This window comes from Oncorhynchus clarkii, chromosome 29, assembly GCF_045791955.1.
Source record: "Oncorhynchus clarkii lewisi isolate Uvic-CL-2024 chromosome 29, UVic_Ocla_1.0, whole genome shotgun sequence".
Lineage (NCBI taxonomy): Eukaryota > Metazoa > Chordata > Actinopteri > Salmoniformes > Salmonidae > Oncorhynchus > Oncorhynchus clarkii.
Window position 1 is genome coordinate 18579357 of NC_092175.1, and position 23876 is coordinate 18603232.

At 44.5% G+C, this 23876-nt stretch overlaps 1 protein-coding gene across 2 annotated transcripts in view; it reads left to right on the plus strand.

The window, feature by feature from the left end:
- LOC139387875 (ankyrin-1-like) overlaps positions 1 to 21199 on the plus strand; it is an 88566-nt gene extending 67367 nt beyond the window's left edge. The window contains exons 22-43 of one of the 2 annotated variants that reach the window (XM_071134193.1): positions 131 to 203; positions 393 to 413; positions 1724 to 1847; positions 1986 to 2049; positions 2151 to 2263; positions 2770 to 2994; positions 3238 to 3392; positions 3584 to 3795; positions 4692 to 4896; positions 5840 to 5936; positions 6221 to 6449; positions 6602 to 6730; positions 7916 to 8035; positions 13024 to 13108; positions 14261 to 14335; positions 15038 to 15169; positions 15301 to 15456; positions 18886 to 19537; positions 19769 to 19925; positions 20273 to 20359; positions 20518 to 20609; positions 21032 to 21199. In XM_071134193.1, coding sequence (XP_070990294.1) covers positions 131 to 203; positions 393 to 413; positions 1724 to 1847; positions 1986 to 2049; positions 2151 to 2263; positions 2770 to 2994; positions 3238 to 3392; positions 3584 to 3795; positions 4692 to 4896; positions 5840 to 5936; positions 6221 to 6449; positions 6602 to 6730; positions 7916 to 8035; positions 13024 to 13108; positions 14261 to 14335; positions 15038 to 15169; positions 15301 to 15456; positions 18886 to 19537; positions 19769 to 19925; positions 20273 to 20359; positions 20518 to 20586 — 3180 coding nt within the window. In that variant the 3' untranslated portion in view covers positions 20587 to 20609; positions 21032 to 21199. The remainder of the gene's footprint in view (positions 1 to 130; positions 204 to 392; positions 414 to 1723; positions 1848 to 1985; positions 2050 to 2150; positions 2264 to 2769; positions 2995 to 3237; positions 3393 to 3583; positions 3796 to 4691; positions 4897 to 5839; positions 5937 to 6220; positions 6450 to 6601; positions 6731 to 7915; positions 8036 to 13023; positions 13109 to 14260; positions 14336 to 15037; positions 15170 to 15300; positions 15457 to 18885; positions 19538 to 19768; positions 19926 to 20272; positions 20360 to 20517; positions 20610 to 21031) is intronic. The other variant, XM_071134194.1, reaches the window with a different exon arrangement.
- Positions 21200 to 23876: the final 2677 nt, after the last annotated feature.

The window sequence follows — 23876 nt, forward strand, 5'->3', positions numbered from 1 at the left end:
TTACTAGTATATTTGTGTGTGGTGTGAAACTCTGAGCTACAGCACAGTATCATGTTGACTGGAATGACATATTTGAGCATGTCAGTTGATATCACTAATTTCTCTCTCCTTCTCTTGACGTTTTTCACAGATCACCACAGAGAAACATCGGATGAGTTTCCCTGAGACAGTAGATGAGATATTGGATGTTTCAGAGGATGAGGGTAGGTTGGGGCACTCGAGACACGTTCATTGTTAGCGTTTAAGTCTTTCTGTAAAAAATAGTACTACTGCCTGTCCTGTGTTTTGGTTGTGATAGTCAGTCCAGGTCCAGTGTCATGGAAGAGGACTGAAGTCTCTGTTTGAACCTAGATGACGAGCCTAAACAATGCCTTTTCCATTTGTTTTTGTAGGCGTCGCAGCGCTAACGTTAGGTAGGACAGTGTCTTTACCTCTGCTTTGTCCGGTCGTTCGGTGGCTCGTAAAATTGCGCCTCCATTGCAAGGACTTTCTCATTCTCTAATCCCCTTTACAACCGTCTCTCTCACTCAATAATGTTTCCTGCTATCCTCTCCTCTACATCCACCAAGTAGCTCGCTCTCTCTCTCTCTCTCTCTCTCTCTCTCTCTCTCTCTCTCTCTCTCTCTCTCTCTCTCTCTCTCTCTCTCTCTCTCTCTCTCTCTCTCTCTCTCTCTCTCTCTCTCTCTCTCTCTCTCTCTCTCTCTCTCTCTCTCTCTCTCTCTCTCTCTCTCTCTCTCTCTCTCTCTCTCTCTCTCTCTCTCTCTCTCTCCTCAATGTGAACGACCATGTCAGTGTTTCATTGGCATGTGATGTGGTCAGGACATTTTCCTTTACCAGTGTTAACAACACCTGTCCATGGACTCATCATTGACAGGACTACATCAGAATTTAGAAAGTAGAAATACTGTAGAGCAAGAGAAAAATAGAACAGGAAAAAAAATGTTCTGCCACTGAGGGATTCAGTCCTGCGGTGCTTAATTGATCAACAGACTAATTACACAGATACAACTCCAGCTGAGAAGCACTCAAGGATCAGCGCAAACACAGTGACTGTGTACACCCATATGTAACTGCTTGTAGTTATAATAACCTTTTCCAGTAACCAAGGCATTCTCTCCCATACGGAACTCTCTAACGGGCATGCTCACTATGCTGTGACCAGGTGCCATGCTATGTACCATGCAGTGTGTGTTCTATTCTGTGTTGTCAATCGTACTGTTTTTTCCATTAGTCTCCATTGGTTGTTGTCAGTTTGACTCCATTCCGATCCGAAACTGCTTGGGGATGTGACTATATATGGTAATGGTAGGTGGAAAATGGAACAGTCTAGACCACATGTGTCAAACTCATTCTACGGAGGGCTGATTGTCTGCGGGTTTTCACTAGTCCCTTGGACTCGATTGAGGAATTAAGGTCACTGATTGGTGAGGAAGTCTCCTCACATGGTTGTCTGGGTCTTAACTGAAAGGAAAAGCTAAAAACCAGCCGCCACTAGCCCCTCCATGGAATGAGTTTGACATCCCTGGTGGTCATTTTTCTCTTTTCTCTTTCTCTCTCCTTTCTGCGCCTTTGTTTTTTGTTCCCTCTCTCTCTCTCTCTCTTTCTCTCTCTCTTTTTCTCTCTCTCTTTTTCTCTCTCTCTTTTTCTCTCTCTCTTTTTCTCTCTCTCTCTCTCTCTCTCTCTATCTCTCTCCATTCCTCTGTCGTCTCTCTGTGCTCTGCAGGTGATGAGTTGCTGGGGATGGATGGTGCTCGCTACCTGAAGCTTGACGACCTCAAGGACCAGGATGATGATTTCCTGTCCCCTAAGAAGACCCTGAGAGACTTTGAGGGTGGCCTGGGCACCACGTAAGTGACAGCGCCAGGGTCGAACTGAACACATTGTGTGTCAGAGTCCAGTCATCTGAGGATAATGTGAGGGAAATTATTTTCCACCACATTACTCTTTGGCCCTCTCACTTTTTTCTCTTTCTTTTTGTGGCGCAGGCCCTACTCTCCTGCAATTCCCAGAATCCCATGCGTGTCCCCTGAAACTGTCCTGCTTGAGGGGGTAAGGTTCAAGGATTTATTCATTTATCTCATCAAATGCAATTGTCAATGCTGATGATTAGATTGTGCTCTGTCTTTCTTCCTCTCCCTCTCCCTCCACAGCACACCCCTGTCCCCTTGCCTAAGGAGTATGATGAGGACTCTCTGATCCCCAGCAGTCCTGCTACAGAGACCTCCGACAATGTTAGCCCAGTGGCCAGCCCCATACACACAGGGTCAGTTTACTACCTCCACAACCCTGTTCCTGGAGAGCTACCCTCCTGTAGGTTTGTCGCTCCAACCCTGTTCCTGGAGAGCTACCCTCCTGTAGGTTTGTCGCTCCAACCCTGTTCCTGGAGAGCTACCCTCCTGTAGGTTTGTCGCTCCAACCCCAGTTGTAACTAACCTGGTTCAGCTTATCAACCAGCTAATTATTACAATCAGGTGAGCTGGATTAGGATTGGAGTGAAAACCTAGCTCTCCAGGAACAGGGTTGGAGAGCCCTGCTCTACAATGCTTACGCACTGCAATACCTACACACCCTATTATACACAATGCCAACACATTACATAATGAATCGGCAGCTTATTTCCTATTTCTTCCATTCAGTGTGATAACAGTTCTTTAACGAGGTCACTATGACCGTTCGTGATTGAATTTGACCAGGATGAACTTGAGTTGAGCACGGTTGGATAGTTATTCTCTCAATAATTAATGGTGGTTCTCATTGGTTGCCGGTCAGGTTCCTGGTCAGTTTCATGGTGGATGCCCGGGGGGGCTCCATGCGTGGCAGCAGACACCACGGGCTGCGTGTCATCATCCCTCCTCGGACCTGTGCTGCCCCCACCCGCATCACCTGTCGTCTGGTCAAACCCCAGAAACTCAACACCCCACCCCCGCTGGTAGAGGGAGAGGGCCTGGCCAGCCGTATCATCTCCCTGGGGCCCTCCAGTATGCAGTTCCTAGGGTGAGTACGGGCGTGTGCCCGCTTGTGTGCGTGCTTGCATGTGTGTGTCTGTATCTCTGTATGTCTGCTTGTTTGTCAACCTGTATTTGATTGGGCAGTGAGGACCTTGCATTTCTCTTATTACCCAGTGGCAGTGATAGTGGTGATTGTAACAGTGTAGGAGCAATCGTACAGTAATCGTAATAGATTCCAATAGTAACAGCATGTATAGCATTCTGATGTAGAGTGGTAATATCTCTATAGGCCAGTGATAGTGGAGATTCCCCACTTCGCTTCTCTGGGTCGAGGGGACCGGGAGCTGGTGGTTCTGCGCAGTGAGAACGGCTCTGTCTGGAAGGAGCATCGCAATCGCTATGGCGACGAGGTGCTGGAGACCATTTTGAATGGCATGGATGAAGGTCAGTGTAACGATGATAAATGTCACCCCTCTACAGTAGAGCCATGTTTATGTACTGTTATGTCTAAGGCCTCGTATGTAAGCGACAGTATATCATTTTACTGTAACAACGATGTTATACACACAAAAATATATGTAACTCATTAACATAATCCCTACCCCTTTCTCTCTGCCGCCCCTCTCCTTCCTCAGACCTGGAGAGTCATGAGGACTTGGAGAAGAAGAGAATCCGCCGCATCATCTCCACGGACTTCCCCCTCTACTTCGCTGTGGTGTCCCGCGTCCAGCAGGAGAGCGACCTGATTGGCCCAGAGGGCGGTCAGCTGGCCAGCATGCTGGTCCCTCATGTCCAAGCCATCTTCCCTGAGACAGCGGTCACCAAGAAAGTTCGACTGGGGCTGCAGGTGAGGAAGAGGAGAAGGACGAGGACGAGAGGGGGAGATGTCTGCAGAGCGATGCCTTACCTTACCTACTGGGTTATGTAAATAGAAAGGCAGTTTTTCATGTTGGCTCCCTAGGAGTGAATATGCTTTCTGCACTGCTCTTCCAAAGACCTAGGGCTGTATTCAATCAACTTTGATTGAATGGGACATTTTGTCAGGTAGCTGCTCTGTTCAGCTCACTCAATCAGTGCTGTCTGCCCTGCCAATCATGCAAGTTTGGCACCGCAGCAACAATGGAGCTGGCTAATGCATAACACTGACTACAGCATATAGTAACTGGCAGTCAGGAGTGCTGACTACCTCCATATATTTTTCCACGACCAAAGATTGTGTTGTTTTACTTCTTACTGCGTCCATTTGTCCCATATCTCCTCATTATAATTTTGTAATGTCTGTTGTCCTTTGATTTAGATGTTTTGTGTACTGTATTTGTGATATTGAATTTTTGCATGTATGAATGTGTTTGCTTTGTTTCACTATTGTCTTTTTAGTTTTCTCCCAACTTTCATCATACTTCAGTTCCCTGAGCTAAATGAACTGATATTCAAATGCGCATGTCACTTGGTTTGGTTTTACGTGTATGATTGTTTATCCATCTGTTAGAGGTATGTTCAGGTAGGCCTATGTATTATGTTGTAACAACATGTTTTTTTCTCTTAATAATAGTTTGTTGACTATGTTCCAGAGGGCGAGTAATGTGAGAAAAAGTTTTAAGGGTTTTCTGTTGTATTTTTACCTTACGTTATTGTTCTTATTTTTGTCTCCCCTTTTCATACATCACTTGTCCTTTCTTCTCTCTATCCCTTTCTCTTTTCTTTCACTCTTTCTCATCTCCCGTCTCTCCTCTCCCTCTTCAGGCTCAGCCTATCCCAGACGAGCTTCTGACTCGACAGCTTGGTAACCAAGCGACCTTCAGCCCAGTGGTCACGGTCGAGCCACGACGACGCAAGTTCCACCGGCCAATAGGATTACGCATCCCGCTGCCCCCGTCTTGGAGGGAGAGTTCACGTGACGCTGGGGAGGGGGACACCACCAGCCTGCGCCTCCTCTGCAGTGTCATTGGTACGGGCATGCATGGAGTTTACTTTATGTCCTTGACATCTGGTTCATGGTGAATAGCATTAATTGTCAACATAAGTGAGTGTTAGGACAGGGGCGAAGGGGACAGAACTAGTGCTGAAAGCTCCACACAGTAGTGGGTAAACCGGTAGTACAGAAGGGGGCTAATCACACACCCCTGGGGTGTTCAGGATCAGCGTTGCGGAGGTGTTGTTCCCAACCCTCACCGGCCTCGACTGGAGCATGGGGGGGTCTCAAGCAGTGAAATTATTACTAGTGTGATCATTTTTTAATTATGCCCAGATCATGAGGCCACTTGATGATGTGAGGCCTGAGGCAACTGCCTAATGGTAAGTCAGCCACTGTGTGTAATTTAGCCTATTAAACACAAAAATTATGTTTCAAGTGAGAATTAATACCGAAAAATACAGGAAATGATTGCCAAAAAAGTAGTGTGTAGTTCCAGTTGGTAGCTACACCACTACATGGCTAAAAAGTAATTAACTACTGAAAACACTACTTAGATTTGTATTTAGTTCAACTACCACCAAGCTACTGCAAAATGTAGTTACATTTCTAGTTGAACTACATGTAGTTCACTATTCCCCAACACTGATTCTCACATAAGTATTCCTCTTGCCCAAGTGGGATACCACAGTGTGTAGTGCAATGGCTATTCATTGTCCGTGTATCTGTTGGGGCGGTATGTCAATTGTAGGAGGTCTACGGTGTCTGGTAAGGTGAAGGTGATATGGCCCTGGACTAGCCTCTCAAAGCACTTCATGATGACTGACGTGAGTGCTACGGGGACGATAGCATCACGTGCCCAGACAATCTTGAATGAAAGAGAGTTGGGAAAAGTAACAGGCCACTGAGGAGAAAGACAGAGATTGAGAAAGTGGAAGTGTATAAAAAAAGAGAGATGAAACAGCCCCTTGTCTCCCAGGTGGAACAGCACCAGCCCAGTGGGAGGACATCACTGGCACCACCAAGCTGATGTACACCAACAACTGCGCCAACTTCACCACCAACGTCTCTGCAAGGTGAGTCCTAATTCACACCCTCCTTTAGATGTTATACAAAATGAATAAGGAAGAACACCAGTATACTAATTTACCCTGTGCATAATAACCATTTGCAACCTCATCCTGTGCCAAACCATATTGAGTTCCATCCGCTTACACTATGCTACAGTCTTTAATCCATTAACTGTACACTTCGACAGATAAAACAGATGCACACACACAAACAGCCACCATCTCTATCAACTATCCCTCAACCTTCTCTGTGCGTCATCTCTCCCCTTCTCCTCTCCTCCTCTCCCCAGGTTCTGGCTGGCAGACTGCCCACGCACAGCCGAGGTGGTGACCTTCGCCAACCTGCTGTACCGGGAGCTGATGGCCGTGCCCTACATGGCCAAGTTTGTAATATTTGCCAAAATGAACGAGGCGCGCGAGGGCCGCCTACGCTGCTACTGCATGACCGACGACAAGATGGACAAAACCCTGGAGCTGCACGAGAACTTCAGCGAGGTGGCCCGGAGCAGGGATATAGAGGTCAGCAGGGGTCAGGGGGCGAGGGGTTTAGTGCGTGTTTCAGTAGGTTCTACTGTCTTTAAATATGTTCACATAACTCAGACATTTGTGTGAATAATCCATGGAAGTCAATGGAGGATTTTTTTATCTCGTGACTCTGTCGCCCCCCTCAGGTGATGGAGGGCATGCCTCTGCACCTGGAGTGCTCTGGGAACCTGGTGCCTGTGAGGAAGGCCACTCAGCAGCCACGCAGCTTCAGCTTCCAAGCCTTCAGAGATAACAGACTGCCCGTCTCTGTCAAGGTCTGTCTCCCTCTCATTGTCTATCTCTATTTTTGCACTGAATTGTGATTCAGTCGATTTAATTGAAGTGTCAGTCTGTCAAACTGTCTGTTGGTGTATTTGACATGTTATTCAGGCAGGTTTTGCGTTGAATCGACCGTCGGTCAGTCGACAGTCGGTTGGTCTTTTTGATCCGGTCTACATGTCTGTGTGTCTGACTGACTATCGGTGTTTCTGATATGTCGGTGTGTGTCTGTCATTTTCTTTCAGACATGTTTGTGTGTTCATCTATCTGTCCGTCTATCTCTTTAACTTTATATATGTTCATTACAATTGTTGTGTTCCTTCTCCCATCTCTATCACTCCCATCTCTCCATCTGTTTCAAATCTTGTCCTTTGTTTGTAGATCTGTTCAGCCTATCTTTCTATCTTCCTTTTACCTGTGTGTGCATACCTGAGTTGCAGACAACACTTCTCTTTCACAGACTATCTGTCTGTGTGTGTGTCTGTACGTGTCTGTCTATACATCTTGTCTGCCTAACCATATGTATGTCTGTTTGTCTACCCATATCTGTCTGTGTTTTCTGTCTGTCTGTGTGGCTTTTGAGTGTGTGTGACGTGCGCTTCCATCTTAGTCAGTCTCAGACGAGTGTCTTGTGAAGTATTCTCCATCGTGGTGTACCTGCCGACTCTACCTAGCTGTAACTGTGTGCACGTCCTTTAGCTCTTTCACCTTCTTGCCTGCCTGCCAATCTTGTGGCCTGCCTGTCTGTATGTCTGTCTCACTGTCTCTCTTTCTCTCTCTCACGGTCACTCTGTTACTGTCTGATCTGACAGACGCCCAGGTAATTGTGCAGGTAAATCTCTCTCTCTCGCCTGCCTATGGACTGCTTCCATCTCTTCCCTCTGTGTTTCTGCTCGACAGACCACCACTCTGCAGGTTATCTAATTCCCCCTTTTCTCTCTTCTTCTTCTTCTTCTTCCCTCTCTCTCTTTTTCATTACATTTCACCCTATCCTCTTTATCCTTCATATCTGTTCTGCTTACCTCTTCTTACCTTTGTCATCCTCTCGTGTCTCTCTTCCTTCGAGTCCACCTCTTCTGGTCTTCCTGTTCCTCTTTTTCGGCTGTCTTTCTCTTTCTTTCCCTTGTATCTCCTCTCTCTCGCTCTCTTTCTCTCTCTCTCTCTCTGTGTGTGTCTATCAGGTCAGAGACAGCAATAAGGAAGCCTCTGGGTTCCTTTCTTTCCTGCGGAAGTCTACCAAGTATGAGGATGCACAGCACGTGCTGTGTAACCTCAACATCACCATGCCTCCCTGTGTCAAGGTACACACTCATGAATGCACACACACAAACACACACAAACACACACTCCAACTCACTCTCTCACGTTCCGAACTCCCACATAGTGAAACCATATTTCCACATGTATTAAATTTAGAGTTCACATGTTTACACCACCTTTTCACATGTGAGGAGAATAACATGTTTTCACCTCACATGTGAATTGCAATTTTACATGTGAAATTTGCTGTTTCACATGTTAAAACGTGTCACGTTCTGACCTTTTTTTTCCTTTGTTTTGTCTTTATTTAGAATGGTCAGGGCGTGAGTTGGGGTGGGCAGTCTATGTGTTTTTCTATGTTAGGGTTTTGAGTTCAGCCTAGTATGGTTCTCAATCAGAGGCAAGTGTCGTTAGTTGTCTCTGATTGAGAATCATACTTAGGTAGCCTGGGTTTCACTTTTGAGTTTTGGGCGTTTGTTTCCATGTGAGTGTTTGTTGCCACACGGTACTGTTTCGGTTTAGTTCGTTTCACGTTTATTGTTTTGTAGTGTTCAGTTTATGTCTTTAAATAAACGTTATGGACACTTACCACGCTGCGCATTGGTCCTCCGATCCTTCTCGCTTCTCCTCCTCAGAAGAGGAGGAATGACGTTACAAAACGTTAATGTGAAAATCAGATATGCAGTTTCACAAAATATAACTTTTGGAATTTGCAGGTTCACGTGTAATAAACCTGTGAAAATCTCACTTTCACATGTGGAATTGCATTTTCACTTGTGAAAAACATTCACGTGAAAATCACATTTGCGTTTCGCATGTAAAGAAATGTTACATTCCCCAGCTAGAAAACCCAAAATGTCACTCAAACAGAAGGGGGAACTAACAAAGAGTCACTGACCAACAAAAACAAAACAGGTGGGGTTTTAGGAGAGGTTCTGACAGGCACAAGTCCACTGAAAGTTAACTAGCAACAACAACTGGAACCTAAAAGATACCCACCATGAGCAGTCACTAAATATGCTTCAAAGTAATAAATACTTCTAAATATTTTTATTTAAGTCGTTTTTTGGGGTATCTGTACTTTACTATTTATATTTTGGACAACTTTTACTTTTTCTTCACTACATTCCTAAATATTTTTTCTTACTCAATACGTTTTCCCTATCACCCAAAAGTACTCGGGACAGGAAAATGGTCCAATTCACACACTTATCAAGAGAACATCCCTGGTCATCTCTTCTGCCTCTGATTTGTCGGACTCACTAAACACAAGGGATACTCGTTTGTAAACTATGTTCGAGTGTTGGTGTGCCCCTGGCAAATTAAAAAACACTAAATTGGTGCCATCTGGTATGCTTAATTTAAGGAATTCAAAATTATTTAAACTTTTACTATTACAATTGATATTTAAGTATATTTGTGTAAATACATTTACTTTTTATAAAGTATTTTTAAAACCAAATACTTTTACTCAGGTAGTATTCTACTGGGTGACTTTCAAAAGAGTCATTTTCTATTAAGGTATCTTTACTTTTACTCAAGTATGACAATTGGGTACTTTCTCCACCTCTGAAGAAGAAGCAAACTACAGGAAAACCCACACCAAACTCAAAGACAGAAGAAAACCAATAAGTGGATTCAAATGAAAGCAGGGAAGGTCAGACAAAGGATTGCTTGAACTCAAAATGGGGCACGCCAACTAAAGGTGTTAACTCTCTGTATCTATCAAGACCGCTGGAGCACTGGGTCAGCCACTCTTAAATAGCACCTGGGCTAGCACAGGTGAAACGCCTTCCCATTAACGAGATGGCAACCATCACAGGTGTAACACATACTGACTAACGAGGTGACACCAATCAGTGCGCCCCACATGCTAACGAGCTATACGTGCTAAAGTCCAACCTCAAAGCATAAATGGAAAAACCAATACTCCACATTTAGTGATATCAAATTTGCAGTTTCACATGTAAGAAAACTCCACATTTACTCCAATGTATGTAAACAAGGTACATGGAAATAAACGCTGTATAGCCTAAAATGTCATTTTGATATCATGGATGGTCAGCCCTTGCATCCATAACATAGTACCGGTATATGGATTTGAGATTGGTTGCATTTCACCAGCCCATTCCCTCACCTTTTTACCAAAACTGGGGCTGGGAAAACACTGTGTTAATGATGCAGTTAAGGCAATGTTTCCCAAACTCAGGACCACAAGGGGTGCTCGTTTTGGTTTTTTGTCCTAACACTACACAGCTGATTTAAATAATCAAAGCTTGATGATGAGTTGATTATTTGAATCAGCTGTGTAGTGCTAGGGCAAAAACTCAAATGTACACCGAGTTTGGGAAACACGGAATTAACCATTTCCGCTTTAAACACCTTTAATAGGGCAATAGTGTTATTATATGGTGAAATCCTCTAGTGAATGAGTTACTTTGGTGCCATTTATATCAAGCAAAACTTCTGATGTTGAGAACAAAATTCTTACTATTGCAAACAAAAATAATGATATTGAAAGCAAAACATAAATACAAAAGTATTGATATGAAAAATAAATATTGCAAGGAAATAATTTATAAATGCGAGAGCAAATTGCAAATGGACGCAATTAAATGGAACATGTCCCTCTTTCCTGCAATTTTGTTTGGTTATGTTAGTCCGGCCTTTGCTTTCGCAGCCTTTTTTTTTACAGTTGCTCATTTTGGCACATTCATTCCAGAAACAGAGCACCCTGCATCCCACTGCTGTTTTGCCTCTGAAGCTAAGCAAGGTTGGTCCTGGTTGTTTTGTATGGGTAGGACTACCAAGGTACAGAAAAATTACAAAATGAGACGACATAAACCAGTGGTTCTCAATCCTCTCCTCTGAGACCCCCAGCCGGTTCATGTATTTGATCTATTTCAGAACACCTGGTTCAACTTGTCAACTAATCATCAAGCCCTTGACTAGGTGAATCAGGTGAACTAGTTCAGGGCTAAAACAACATTGTGAAACGTCTGGGGGTCCCCAAGGAGAGGTTGGAGAACCACTGACCTAAACCGGAACAACCATCTCAGTAATGGGTGCAATAAGTCTGACTGCTAACAGATTGGATTTGTTTAGAAAAATGTATGTTATTTATCTTTGTGTAGCATAAAATCTACCTCCAAAAAGCATGCAGGAAAATATGATAATATTTGGTTTTTGAGAGTGTGTGATTATTGTACCTTTATATTCAGAATATTGGGTACAAAATTGTACCATTTATACTAGATTATCTGCACATGTACCCTAAAAGGTACCAAACAATACCATTTGAAATCATATGTGTACCTCTGAAGGTATTTTATATTTTTGTACCACTAGGAACAATGCAATATACCCTGACCATACCCCTTTTTCTAAGAGTGTAAAGTCATTAATTTTATGGAAATTATGAATGGGGTGTTTTTATCCTTTAATGTTGCTGTTGATTGATTGGTTCTCAGTCGACAAAGGGTGTTGCAATATCTCCTGGGAAGCTCTGTCTGCATCCTTCTCAGCTGATCCATGATCAGTTGAACTTCGAAGGCTTAAAAAAGACCAACATTAAATACAGACTGTAAAAGATACCGTATCTAAAAAGAGACTAGTCAGACTATTGATTGGCGGTTCAAAAGCAAAGATGAACTGAATATTTGTATGTCCCATTGCTAATTCAAGCAAAATAATTGATCTCAAATACAGGTTTGTTTCCACTAAGACAGTACAATGTAATAGTCACAAAAGCAGCACAAGAAACCACATTTCCTTAGACAACATTTCCTTAGACAACCTTGGGAGAAATGCATGTACACTGAACAAAAATAAAAATGCAACATGCAACAATTTCTAAGATTTAACTGAGTTATAGTTTGCATAAGGAAATCAGTTAATTGAAATAAATTAACTAGGCCCTAATTTATGGATTTCACATGACTGGTGATACAGATGTGCATCTGTTGGTCATAATTCCTTTAAACAAAAAGGTAGGGGCGTGGATCAGAAAACCACTCAGTATCTGGTGTGACCACCATTTGCTTTATGCAGCACAACACCACTCCTTCGCATAGAGTTGATTAGGCTGTTGATTGTGGCCTGTGGATTGTGGCCACTTCTCTTCAATGGCTGTGCGAAGTTGCTGGATATTGGCGGGAACTGGAACACGCTGTCTTACACGTTGATCCAGAGCATCCCAAACATGCTCAATGGGTGACATGTCTGGTGAGTATGCAGGCCATGGAAGAACTGGGACTGCCCATACCATAACCCCACGGCCAACATGGGAAGCCAGACTACAGACAGGTCAAGACCCTGGTGAGGACCACGAGCACGTAGATGATCTTCCCTGAGAAGGTTCCTGACAGTTTGTGCAGAAATTCTTTGGTTGTGCAAACCCACAGTTTCCTCAACTGTCCGGATGGCTGGTCTTAGACATCCCGCAGGTGAAGCTGGATTGTGGCGGTCCAGGGCTGGTGTGGTTACATGTGATCTGCGGTTGTGAGGCTGGTTGGACGTGCTGCCAAATTCTCTAAAACGACATTGGACGCGGCTTATGGTAGAGAAAGGAACATTCAATTCTCTGGCAACCGCTCTGGTGTACATTCCTGCAGTCAACATGCCAATTGCATGCTTTCTCAAAACTTGAGACATCTGTGGCATTGTGTGACAAAACTACACCTTTTAGAGTGGCCTTGTATTGTCCCCAGCACAAGGTGCACCTGTGTAATGATCATGCTGTTTAATCAGCTTCTTGGTATGCCACACCTTTCAGTTGGATTATCTTGTCAAAGGATAAATGCTCAATACCAGAGATGTAAACAAATTTCAGCACATTTCTGAGAAATAAGCTTTTTGTGCATATGGAAATTTTCTTGGATCTTTTATTTCAGCTCATGAAACATGGGACCAACACTGCATGTTGCGTTCACATTTCATATTTTTGTTCAGTATGTTTCATAGATAGCAGTACCCATATCTAGTCAGTGATGTGTTTTTTTTGTTACTGTGTCCATTGTGTGTGGTCCAGGTTGTTGGGAGTGAGGAACGGAGGCGAACTCTGACCCCGTTGGCCCTGAGGGAGCGCTACAACGCGCTGAACGAGCCCGGTCTGGGTAAGTCTTGTCATGCCTTTTCAGAAGCCCTCTCCCTACTATACAGAAGGAGACAGGGCTTGAATGTTTCACCCCTACTCCCCTGCTTCCCAATCTATTACGCATGAGCCTTGGATGCAACACAGTGCTCTACTGAGCCCCATAATACACAGCAGTGCGATGATGGCGCCATATTGGTTATGTGCCAAAGATTAGCTAATACCTACACATCCAAACAGCTCTATGGACTTAATCCCTTCCAGAGTCCTGGTAACATTAGTACTGAATTACCTGTTTGGTTTGCATGGCGCTGGTGCTGGTTGCTCCACTGCGAGTCCTGTTAGCATGGCGGATATTTGGCATTTAGCTTAGCGCTGGGAATGGGCAGGTCCTTGCAGTGGAGCCAGACAGAGGAGCCCTCTGATTGGCCCATGGTAGATGAGCCAAGATGGGAAGGAGTGCTCATTGGTTACATGGTGAAGATGAGAGCTGGGCCTTTTCTGTCTATCTGAGCACGGCGCTGCTACCTTGCACCTCAGTTCTCTATGGTTATGTTGTTCTAACAGAAGGGACTGGTGTCTGAATGAATTTCTTCTCTACCTACCTCTAACCTACCCTGCCTATAGTCTGCTAACACATAAGGATTGTATGTGCAAAAACACAATACTCTGTGGGTAATAAATATTCCCTTCAACAGTGCTTTTTGTCAAGGTAAGTTTGCTATTATCTCTTTTAATAGCAACTGATTTTAGTGGGTTTGATATATTGGATAATGTCCTGTATTGAGTAACTTGAACAAATCTGTAAAAAACGAGACCTTTTTTGTGCCGTACTGTTTGCACCACTTACACAGTGTCAGTCGTGTAGTTGTGATTGAGTCCTACATTTAACCCTTACACAGTGTCAGTCGTGTAGTTGTGATTGAGTCCTACATTTAACCCTTACACAGTGCTCAGTCGTGTAGTTGTGATTGAGTCCTACATTTAACCCTTACACAGTGCTCAGTCGTGTAGTTGTGATTGAGTCCTACATTTAACCCTTGCACAGTGCTCAGTCGTGTAGTTGTGATTGAGTCCTACATTTAACCCTTGCACAGTGCTCAGTCGTGTAGTTGTGATTTAGTCCTACATTTAAAGTAGATTTAAAGTTCTGAAGTTATCTTTTTTTCCTCAGCTACAGTGAATGTCATGGAGAGGACCGAGCTCAAGATCTCCCTAATATCCGAACAGCTGGGATTGAGCTGGGCAGGTCAGTGCTCCTGTACAGGGCTGTTACTCCCATGTGGCTCAGTTGGTAGAGCATGCCGCTTCCAATGCCAGGGTTGAGGGTTTGATTCCCACAGGGGACCATTATGAAAAAGTATGAAAATGTATCCACTCACTACTGTAAGTTGCTTTGGAAAAGAGCCTCGACTAAATTACTCAAATGTAATAATGTACAGTGGGGCAAAAAAGTATTTAGTCAGCCACCAATTGTGCAAGTTCTCCCACTTAAAAAGATGAGAAAAAAAATCCAGAAAATCACATTGCAGGATTTTTAATTAATTTATTTGCAAATTATGGTGGAAAATAAGTATTTGGTCACCTACAAACAAGCAAGATTTCTGTCTCTCACAGACCTGTAAATTCTTCTTTAAGAGGCTCCTCTGTTCTCCACTCGTTACCTGTATTAATGGCACCTGTTTGAATTTGTTATCAGTATAAAAGACACCTGTCCACAACCTCAAACAGTCACACTCCTAACTCCACTATGGCCAAGACCAAATTATTTTTCTAAATGTGTCTGTCATGGTTGACGTGTACCTATGATGAAAATTACAGGCCTCTCTCATCTTTTTAAGTGGGAGAACTTGCACAATTGGTGGCTGACTAAATACTTTTTTGCCCCACTGTATGTATAGTCTACTTAGTTACGTATTTGATATACTGAATACAATTTTCTCTCTCTCAGAGTTGGCACGGGAGCTGCATTTTGGTGTGGATGACATTAACAGAATCAGGGTGGAGAATCCTAACTCCCTCCTGGACCAGAGTTCAGCCCTGCTCAATCTGTGGGTTGGCCGGGAGGGCAAGAGGGCCAAGAGTGAGTGTCTGTCTGTCTGTCTGTCTGTCTGTCTGTCTGTCTGTCTGTGTTACTACAGTCCCCCACCTCTTCATTCCTTAACTTATTTTCCAACTCCTCTCTCTCCTCTCCTTCCTCTTTCCTTCTGTCAGTGGAGAGTATATATGTAGCTTTGAAGAACATTGACCGTTCAGACATTGTGAGTTCCGTGGAGGGCCAGCCACAGGCAGGCGCCGGGGCCTCAGAGGAGGGGGCCTGTAGACTGGTTGACCACGACTCCACCCTGCTCTCCCCCAGTGTTATCAATGGTAAGAGACACATACAGAGAGGTGTGCGTACACATACACACACACACACACACATACACACAGGGGCGCAACTTTGGCTTTAGAAATGGGGGGTGGGACATTTTTTTTTTTATCCCACCAATCAATGGAATCAATAGTATGTATATACCACAATTGCCCCTAGTAATGAAAGGGGTTAAAACAAGATCAATGAAAAGACCATTACTCTTCCCAAGTGTATGGGTAACACAGACGGAACCATATCTCTGTTGCTCTACAAGAGATCACGGACACAGGTCATCCACAAGTTATTAGGCATCCAATTTTCAGAAGAGGTAAGTGGTAATTGGGCTGCATGGTTGATTGCTGCGGATGATTCTCAAGGGATTTTGATTAGGGTCTGAGAAATGATGCCATTTCCATCATAAACCAGTGATATGTCAGCATCTAAGCATTTCCTTACTGCATTTTGCTGACAGACATCGTTTCAGTTTTACTGTTCTGACACCTCATGCTTTAGACCTGAACATAATGGTCTCACATGACATTATACTTGAAGACAGATGTTTTTTGAATTTGCACAGTCCTATACATTGAGTTAATGAGGATAGGCTAAAATATACATCTTAACTGTGTTTGGGTTTAAGCCTGGTATATGGATGAGTTGGATATGTGTGTGTGTGTGTGTGTGTGTGTGTGTGTGTGTGTGTGTGTGTGTGTGTCTGGGATGAACACTCCCCTCCTAAGTGGCACTAGTACACAGTTTGTGTGGTCTGAGCCTCCATACCTTGTTCCTTTGTTACTCCCCTCTGTCTCTCCTAGATCTATCCCCCTCTCGCTCTTTCTCTCTGTGTCTGTGACATGTCATCTCTGCTGCCCAGCCGCCTTCCTCCTCACAGCTCTTCCTCTTCGACCTCTGACCTCATATCGACCTCATGTTGACCTCCTGGGCCTCTCCTCTCTCCTGTCATCTTATTTTCCCGCGTTCCCGTGTTCAGCCCAGCGGGAGCCTCACCTCCTCTCTCGAAGTAGCTCTGTGTCAATGCATGTGCATGCTGCCTGCCTCGCTGTACCTCTATGTGGCTCGCATCAGGGAAAGTGTCTTTCTCTAGGTCTGGGAGGGTCAGTGTTGATGGTGGGTGGGGTGGAAGGGTATCAAAATAAAGGCATTGCTGTCCAAATAAAGGTTTACTGTTTTGGTATAAGAACTGTGTATTTGCATGGCATGCTTTCTCTATGACTATTTCTCTATGTGTATTTTACTTTCTCTTCTTTCTCTGTTTTGTCAAACTTGTTTTAAATGCAGTATTAACACCTTCAATCTCAGTCGTTTTCTGTTAACTCTATGGTGTTGGTTGTATGCTAGGGTGAAACCCATGGTTGACTGCACAGCACATAATGTTCTCAAAATAATGTAGCTGGGACATGACAGCTTTGTCCTTAAGACAACGTTGTCATAATGTTACCGATACATTGTTAGAATGTTATGTGCTCGCTGGTGTGTTCTGTGGTGGTGGAGTGTGTGAGTCTGGGGGTGTGTGTGTTCCCATGTACAGTGACCCTGTGAACTGTGGGTGTGTTTTCATGTGTCTCAGTTTGTTTGTGTGTGTGTTGTACATAAGTGGATAGTGTGTGTGTGTGTGTGTGTGTGTGTGTGTGTGTGTTTGCAGATGTACAATCTATGTAGATTTGCTGTGCTTCACTATGTGTTTTGCAGCGTAAGTGTCTTTAAATTGGGAGGTACATTAAGGACTAACCAAGATAAACCATCATCACTCAGACTCACTTCTCCATCATCCACCTCATTCAAAGTGCATCTCTACCCCTCGTTATCCTCACCTCTACCGTCTCTATACTGTACCATCTCTATACCATCCCAGAAACACACACACACACACACAGACTGACACACTTTTACAGTTATACTATTGTCCGTAGGCATAAACACTGAAAGAAATGAAGCCACACCACCTACAACACAGACAGGCTCTCAAAATAGAGATATACAAAGGTGAGACAGTGGAAGGCATTTTAAAGTTAGACTCAGTGAACTGACGTTGCCACGAGCAGCACCGCAGATAGTGAGATGAGTGAGATGCAAGGCTTGGCTCTCACACAGTCACACACGGTATCTGCGCATGTGCACGCTTCGCTTCACTCTGTTACAGCGTGGGAGCCAGGGGACCAACACAGCCGAGAAGCTGAGCCTATGCCATATCGCTTAGTCTACCTTAAAGATAGACATAACAGAGAAAGACACACATGATGATGGGAGATGGACGGACAGACCGGTGGACAGACAGACAGTCAGGAACTTACAAGCAGATATGCAGGCTCTATTTACAGCTATGCCTAGAATTAGAAACGCACATAAAAGCATAGATCAATAGATCCAATTTCACAACATAAACCTGTTTTTGGTAGTAATATCGTGTGTGTGTGTGTGTGTGTGTGTGTGTGTGTGTGTGTGTGTGTGTGTGTGTGTGTGCGCGTGTGCGTTGAATTTGTGTGTCCTGTTTGAGTATGTAATGTGTGTGCGCTTGTGCATATGTTTGAGTTGAGTGCAAGTGCAAGCAACTTCCAATTTTCTCAGCAGAATTGGCAGCCTCCTGACCCCTCTCACTTGTGATCTGGTTTGGAACGATAATGGGATTTGTATCCTGATATCTCAATGATAATAGTATCACGATAATCCGTTTTTATCACGATAATAGACATTGAAAGGACACTTTATCAGACAATAAATCCTTTTTGAGGAAAGTGGATGGGTTTTTAATCTAAATGTTGTTGCCAACAGCCAATTTAGAGCAGTTGAAAATGATATTGCGATAACATGGACATAATGAAATTCAATATTGTAGGTATCGTTGAACACGTATATCATGGTAAATTGGTAGTATTGATTATCGTGCCAACCCAACTGACACCAAACACCCCACTCTCTTCCTATCTTGGATGACATTTTCAACCTTCTAACACTACCCCTTTCCCACAGACAATGGACAAGACTCCATTTCCAACCCCCTATTCCCTAACATAACACATGCTGCTCTTAGGGGAATGTAAAACTGCTTCCTTTCCACACCTTCTCTCCAACAGAACCACTGATGGATCACCAATAGATCAGTGGTCATCAAAATCAGTGTTTTTCATGGAAAGTCAGACAATGCAAAACTAAACCCTGGGAGAGTGACTAGATGTTTTCACTACTACCGATTCCAAGGAGGTGCCAGTGAGTGTGTGTGCCTCCTTGGAACTGGAAGTAGTGAAAACAAATCCAGTCACTTTCTCTTTCCCAGCCTATTTTGACACTGGATAGAGCCGCTCTTTTTCCTGCAGAGAAACAGTCCCACTACACCCACATCCCTGTCTAACCCTCCCCTAACTCCCCCACCCCTGCACCTGCGTGGTGTTAGTCTCCCTCTCTCTTTTATCTCGCTTCCTTCCCAGGTTACGGACTTGTGCAGGAAGAGCTGCTCTCCCCAGCCTCCATGCAGTACAGTCTGCCCTCTCCGCTGGGAGCTGAGCCCTACTGGCAGGAGGTCTCCAGCCTGGAGTGTGCCCCCATCGCCACCACCGAAGAAGACACCCTGATGGAGATGTCAGACGTGCAGGTGTGGCCCTCGGGGGTCAGCCCCTCCCTGGTCACAGTGGAGGACTCGTCCCTGGATGGCAGCAGTCGGGCTGACGACTCAGAGGGGGCCACCCTGTCCCTGCCCTGCAGCCTGAGGCGCCCCAGCAGTGGGGCCAGTGGCTCCATCATGGAGCTGGAGGAGGAGGAAGAGGAGGAGGAGGAGGAAGGGGAAGTAGAGGAGGAGGCGCGGCAGGAGCTGGCGGACAGGGACAGGGTGAGGGCCAGCGGCGCCGTGCCAAAGGTCAACCTGAATGGCCAGCTGGGAGGTCAGAGGTCGGAGGGCAGGAGGGTGGAGGTAGCAGCATCAGTGGTGGGCAGCAGTGTGACTGGAGGAGGAGCGAGGGGAGGAGGAGGACTAAGACAGAGTTCAGAGGAAGAGCTTTCTGTTGTTGCAGGGCAGCAGGTTTATGCCCAGCTGTGTGAGATGTCAGGACTGAGCCGAGCAATGGAGCACAATGGAGACAACAGGTAAGACTCGGTCAGGGGCTCAGACTGGTCTAGCCAGACAGACCTTATTCTCTGTATGTGTGTACAGAATCCATACTCAAACGCAATCCATTGTGGCATTCTCTTTTTGTGTCTTTTATCTGTCTGTCTTGTTCTCTTTCCTACTCGTACCTCTGTCTCTGTCGCTCTGTCTGTCTGCTCCTCTTTCTTCTTTGTCTCTTTGTCCCTGTCTCCCTCTCCCCTCTCTCTCAGGGTGGTTGGGGGCGGTGCTTTCCAGCCGTACCTCCCCAACAAGGACTCCCTGCGCGGCTGGGCAGGGTCGCAGGCGCCCAGGCTGCCCCGGCAGAGTGTGGAGACGCTGATGATGTCACCAAGGTCTCGTGTACCCCAAGAGGCTCTGCTGACACCGGTGTGTGACTTGGGGGCATTCGGAGGTGCTGTGCAGGCACCTGTTTGGGACACAGCCCTTCGACAAGGTGTTGGGCTTCTCACCAAGAGGCAGGGCTCCAGGTTGTCATGCCTACCGACCACCTGCCGCTTCCTGTGCCTGGAGGAGGGACTTCCTGTCCATGCCTGCGATAGATAGGGCAATCTTTTAATTTGGTTTCAATCATAAAAATCCCAACCATCAAAACCCAAATGTTGACGTTATGGCACGTCATTATCTGAAATTGGCTTAATGGGGCAAAGTTGTGTTGTGTGGTTTGTAAACCTGTGTACTAATGTCATGTGGTTATTTTATGTGTTTTGACACAGATTGATGCTGATAAAGAGGACTATGCTGTTGAGTTCCTGGCTGAGGAGCAGTTGGTGGACGAACATGGAAACGTTGTCGCTAGGGAGGTTAGTTTGTCCTCTTCTGCACGACTATTTCTCCCCTAATATAGACTCACACACTCACAAATAGATACATGGATGCACACACACGCGCTCACAAATGCACGTTGCACAGATCAGTGTTAACTCTTCTGTGTCTTTTCTCCCTCCCTGCTGTACTGTAGGTGGGGGTGGATGTGAGGAAGGGTGCTCAGTCAGTGAAGCGCACCAGTCTGCGGAGAGTAAAACACTGAAACACATATACCCAGTCCTCAAGGTATGGGACACATAAGCACATATTGCAGTACTTGGATAGATGCTTTTAGAAGTATCTATCAGACCCCTCAGAACCAGAGAAGGTTGAAGTAAAACTGGCTATTGTAAACGACAAACCCCTGCACACTACTCCACTTGCAATAATGTTATAAAAGTGAAAGATGAAAGAATCTTTGTTTGCCAGCTCTCATCAGAGCATGGATGGCGTACATTAAATTTCATCCCTTTTGAATGGGAATACATCTCTGGTTATCTTTAAGTGTTGTTAATTTTTTATTTAATCAACTGGGGAAAAATGGTTTCATATATTGTTTCTTCCTCGTGTATGTATATACCTCTGTCCCTTTCTTTAAATGTGATGAGATTGTAATAGTTGAAAATAATTCCCTTTTTACTGAAATCATTTTTTTCTCTGTACCGTAGAACCGGACATCCACTGCCAAACCATCCTCCACAAACAAAACGCCAGGTGACAGAGGACAACAGGGAGGAGACTAGAGAAGACTGAAAGAAGGACTAAGATCAGCAAACAACAAATACAAACACAACATCATCTGCAGAATGACCCTGGATCGCCACAACAAGAAGAAACGAGAAGGAAATCTACTTGTAGTTTTGTAACATAAAACAAAGATACTTAACTAGAGTAGGGCATGATTTTTTTCTATAAAAACGTCATAAAATCCAACCAGAAAAAAAGCAACAAAAAAGTGCTTCCTGTCAACTGTAATTGCATGATTGACTGCTGGTGCATGACCATTGACCTTTGAACTGTCATTATCTACAAACTCAATTGGTACAAGTTATGGGGCCGACCCAGGACTGACTGGGTCAGGGACGAGTTTAAGGACCTCCCACCCCCCCGCCCAAAAGGATTGGTTGGTGTTAGCAAGTTGAGTCTGGTAACACTACTGCCAAAAAAGCTAATATTTTTTCCGTCTTCAGATTGCTATGATACAGTCAATCCAATGCTGAGCTTACCAATGCTTCTTTCACTTGGACCCTATTTCCTTGTTATTCTATGTGATATATGCACTATGCTCTGTGGATGTGTGTCTGTGTGTGTATGTGTGTGTATTTCTACCGCATGTGTTCTCTCGCTTCTGGCTTGGCACTGAGCCGTGTCCTGATTGGTCAGTGCTCCTGTGATGTCACATGCTCCCTACTCGGGAGCGTCTGTCTGTGTGTGACGTCTTTCCTTTGTGAACGCGCTTCTCGTGTTCCTTTAGCTCTGTTCACCCCAGTTCCACTTTGTCTGGCTTTGATAGGGACTAGCTTCCTCCCCCTGTTTTAGGAGGGTGTGCTTTATTCAGACAATGGGAACGTTTTTCCAGATGGGAACAAAAAAAAAGTTTGTCGCTTGATAGCATTGCGTGGCAGCCAGTGTATTCTAACATTAATGCCCAACACATCCCAGATTTACGGTAGCATAGGGTCCCCTTCCCCTCCTATCCCCCCCTCTGCCATGTTGACACCACACTCCTCTCCATCAACTCCTGTAGCTCCAACTTAAATCTCTACCCAATCAGCTTCATCCACCGCTCTCTCTCATATTCTCTCTGTTTGCTGTGGCTATAGCACCTCACGACATCGCCCTTTTGTGGTTCACATTCAGTTGTGCTTTTGATTTGAGGGGGTGAAACAGACAGGGGATTAATGATCAGTGTGGATATTCATATTCATGTGAAAGAGATGGAGGTAAATGTGAAGGTTTAGATGGAATGCTAGAGACTAGCATAGCTAAGCAAGTAAGGACAGACTGACAGATAGCACTGTGATCGCCCAATTTAACACTGACTCCTGAGCCCATGTACCCTGTACTGTGAACTTATAGACACACACACACACACACCTCATAAATGCATACACACACACACACTCACACATATCCTTAATACACACATGCACACGCACATACAGTAATTCATTTATTGTGCCCTAGTTGTTATGAGAAGCCTGGTCGGACTCAGATTATGTACTTTGGTGTCTGCCACAGCAATAATATCAGACAAGAAGGGATATATATATATGTATATATGTGTATATATATACACACATATATATATATATATATATGTATATATAATATATATGTATATATATGTATGTGTGTGTGTGTGTGTGTGTGTGTGTGTGTGTGTGTGTGTGTGTGTGTGTGTGTGTGTGTGTGTGTGTGTGTGTGTGTGTGTGTGTGTGTACAGTGGGAGGGTGGGTGTTCTGTATCTGCACATTATGGTAGCATTTAAAGCATTTCTCTCTCTGAAATTGGTGCAGACAAATCAGAAGCATGGCATGTATACAAAAGGTACAATCCAAGACGGTATACAAACAGTTTTCCCCTCACAAATGTGATCCTTTCAATGCATTCCTGATTGACATTTCGTAATGGTAGCTCCTCTGTTCCTCTGGCCTTCATGTTGTTGTATTAGCATTGTGGCACTGCCACCTGGTGTTACAAAGAGGTATCACAGACTAGATAACTGGATTAGCGCAGCAGCAGCTGGGGGGCAATATAGTAAAGGTTTCGGGAAAGGATTTGGTCCAGCACTTAACGTAGCAGATATAACCCAGGATATGCTAACTTCATACATTGAATCTTAGGAATGGATCTCTCATGGTAGCATTTATTTACTATATGTGTATGTAGTGTGGTTGGAGTGAATGTGACTGAATGATTTAGTGAATAGATTAGTAACACGTCACCGACACGTATTCCCTGCCAATCAGTGCACATTAAAACCTCATCTGTTATGCCACATATATCACATATCACTTATCATCATTCACTCTTATTCCACTCAGGTTTCAGTTCTAGCAGGATCCAAGTTTTGCCCTGTTATTGAGTTCAGAGCCCTCTGTAGAAAGAGAACCATGGGTGTCAACATGAGTGCTGCGGAATCAGTTTGGGTTGGTGTGTGTGTGTGTGTGCGTGTGCGTGCGTGCGTGTGCGCGCGTGCGTGTGAGAGAGAGAGAGAGAGAATGTGGTGGAGGGGTCATTGGTAACAGGTGAGGTGTAATTATAAAAGCCTTTAGTTAGTATGTTGGTGGATTCCCTAGGTGAAAGGTCCGTGGTCTTTAAGCCTCACCTCTCCAGGTCACCTAATTTATCTTAAAACAGCAGTGTAGCTGATTGACTTATGTTGCTGCTTTGGGTCTGAATAGGCTAATGACGAAGAAAAGTGAGACTCTCAATCAGCAATTGATAAGTCAATCAATCTATCAATCAGGTTTTCCACAAGAACAAGACACTGATACCTGATATGGATGA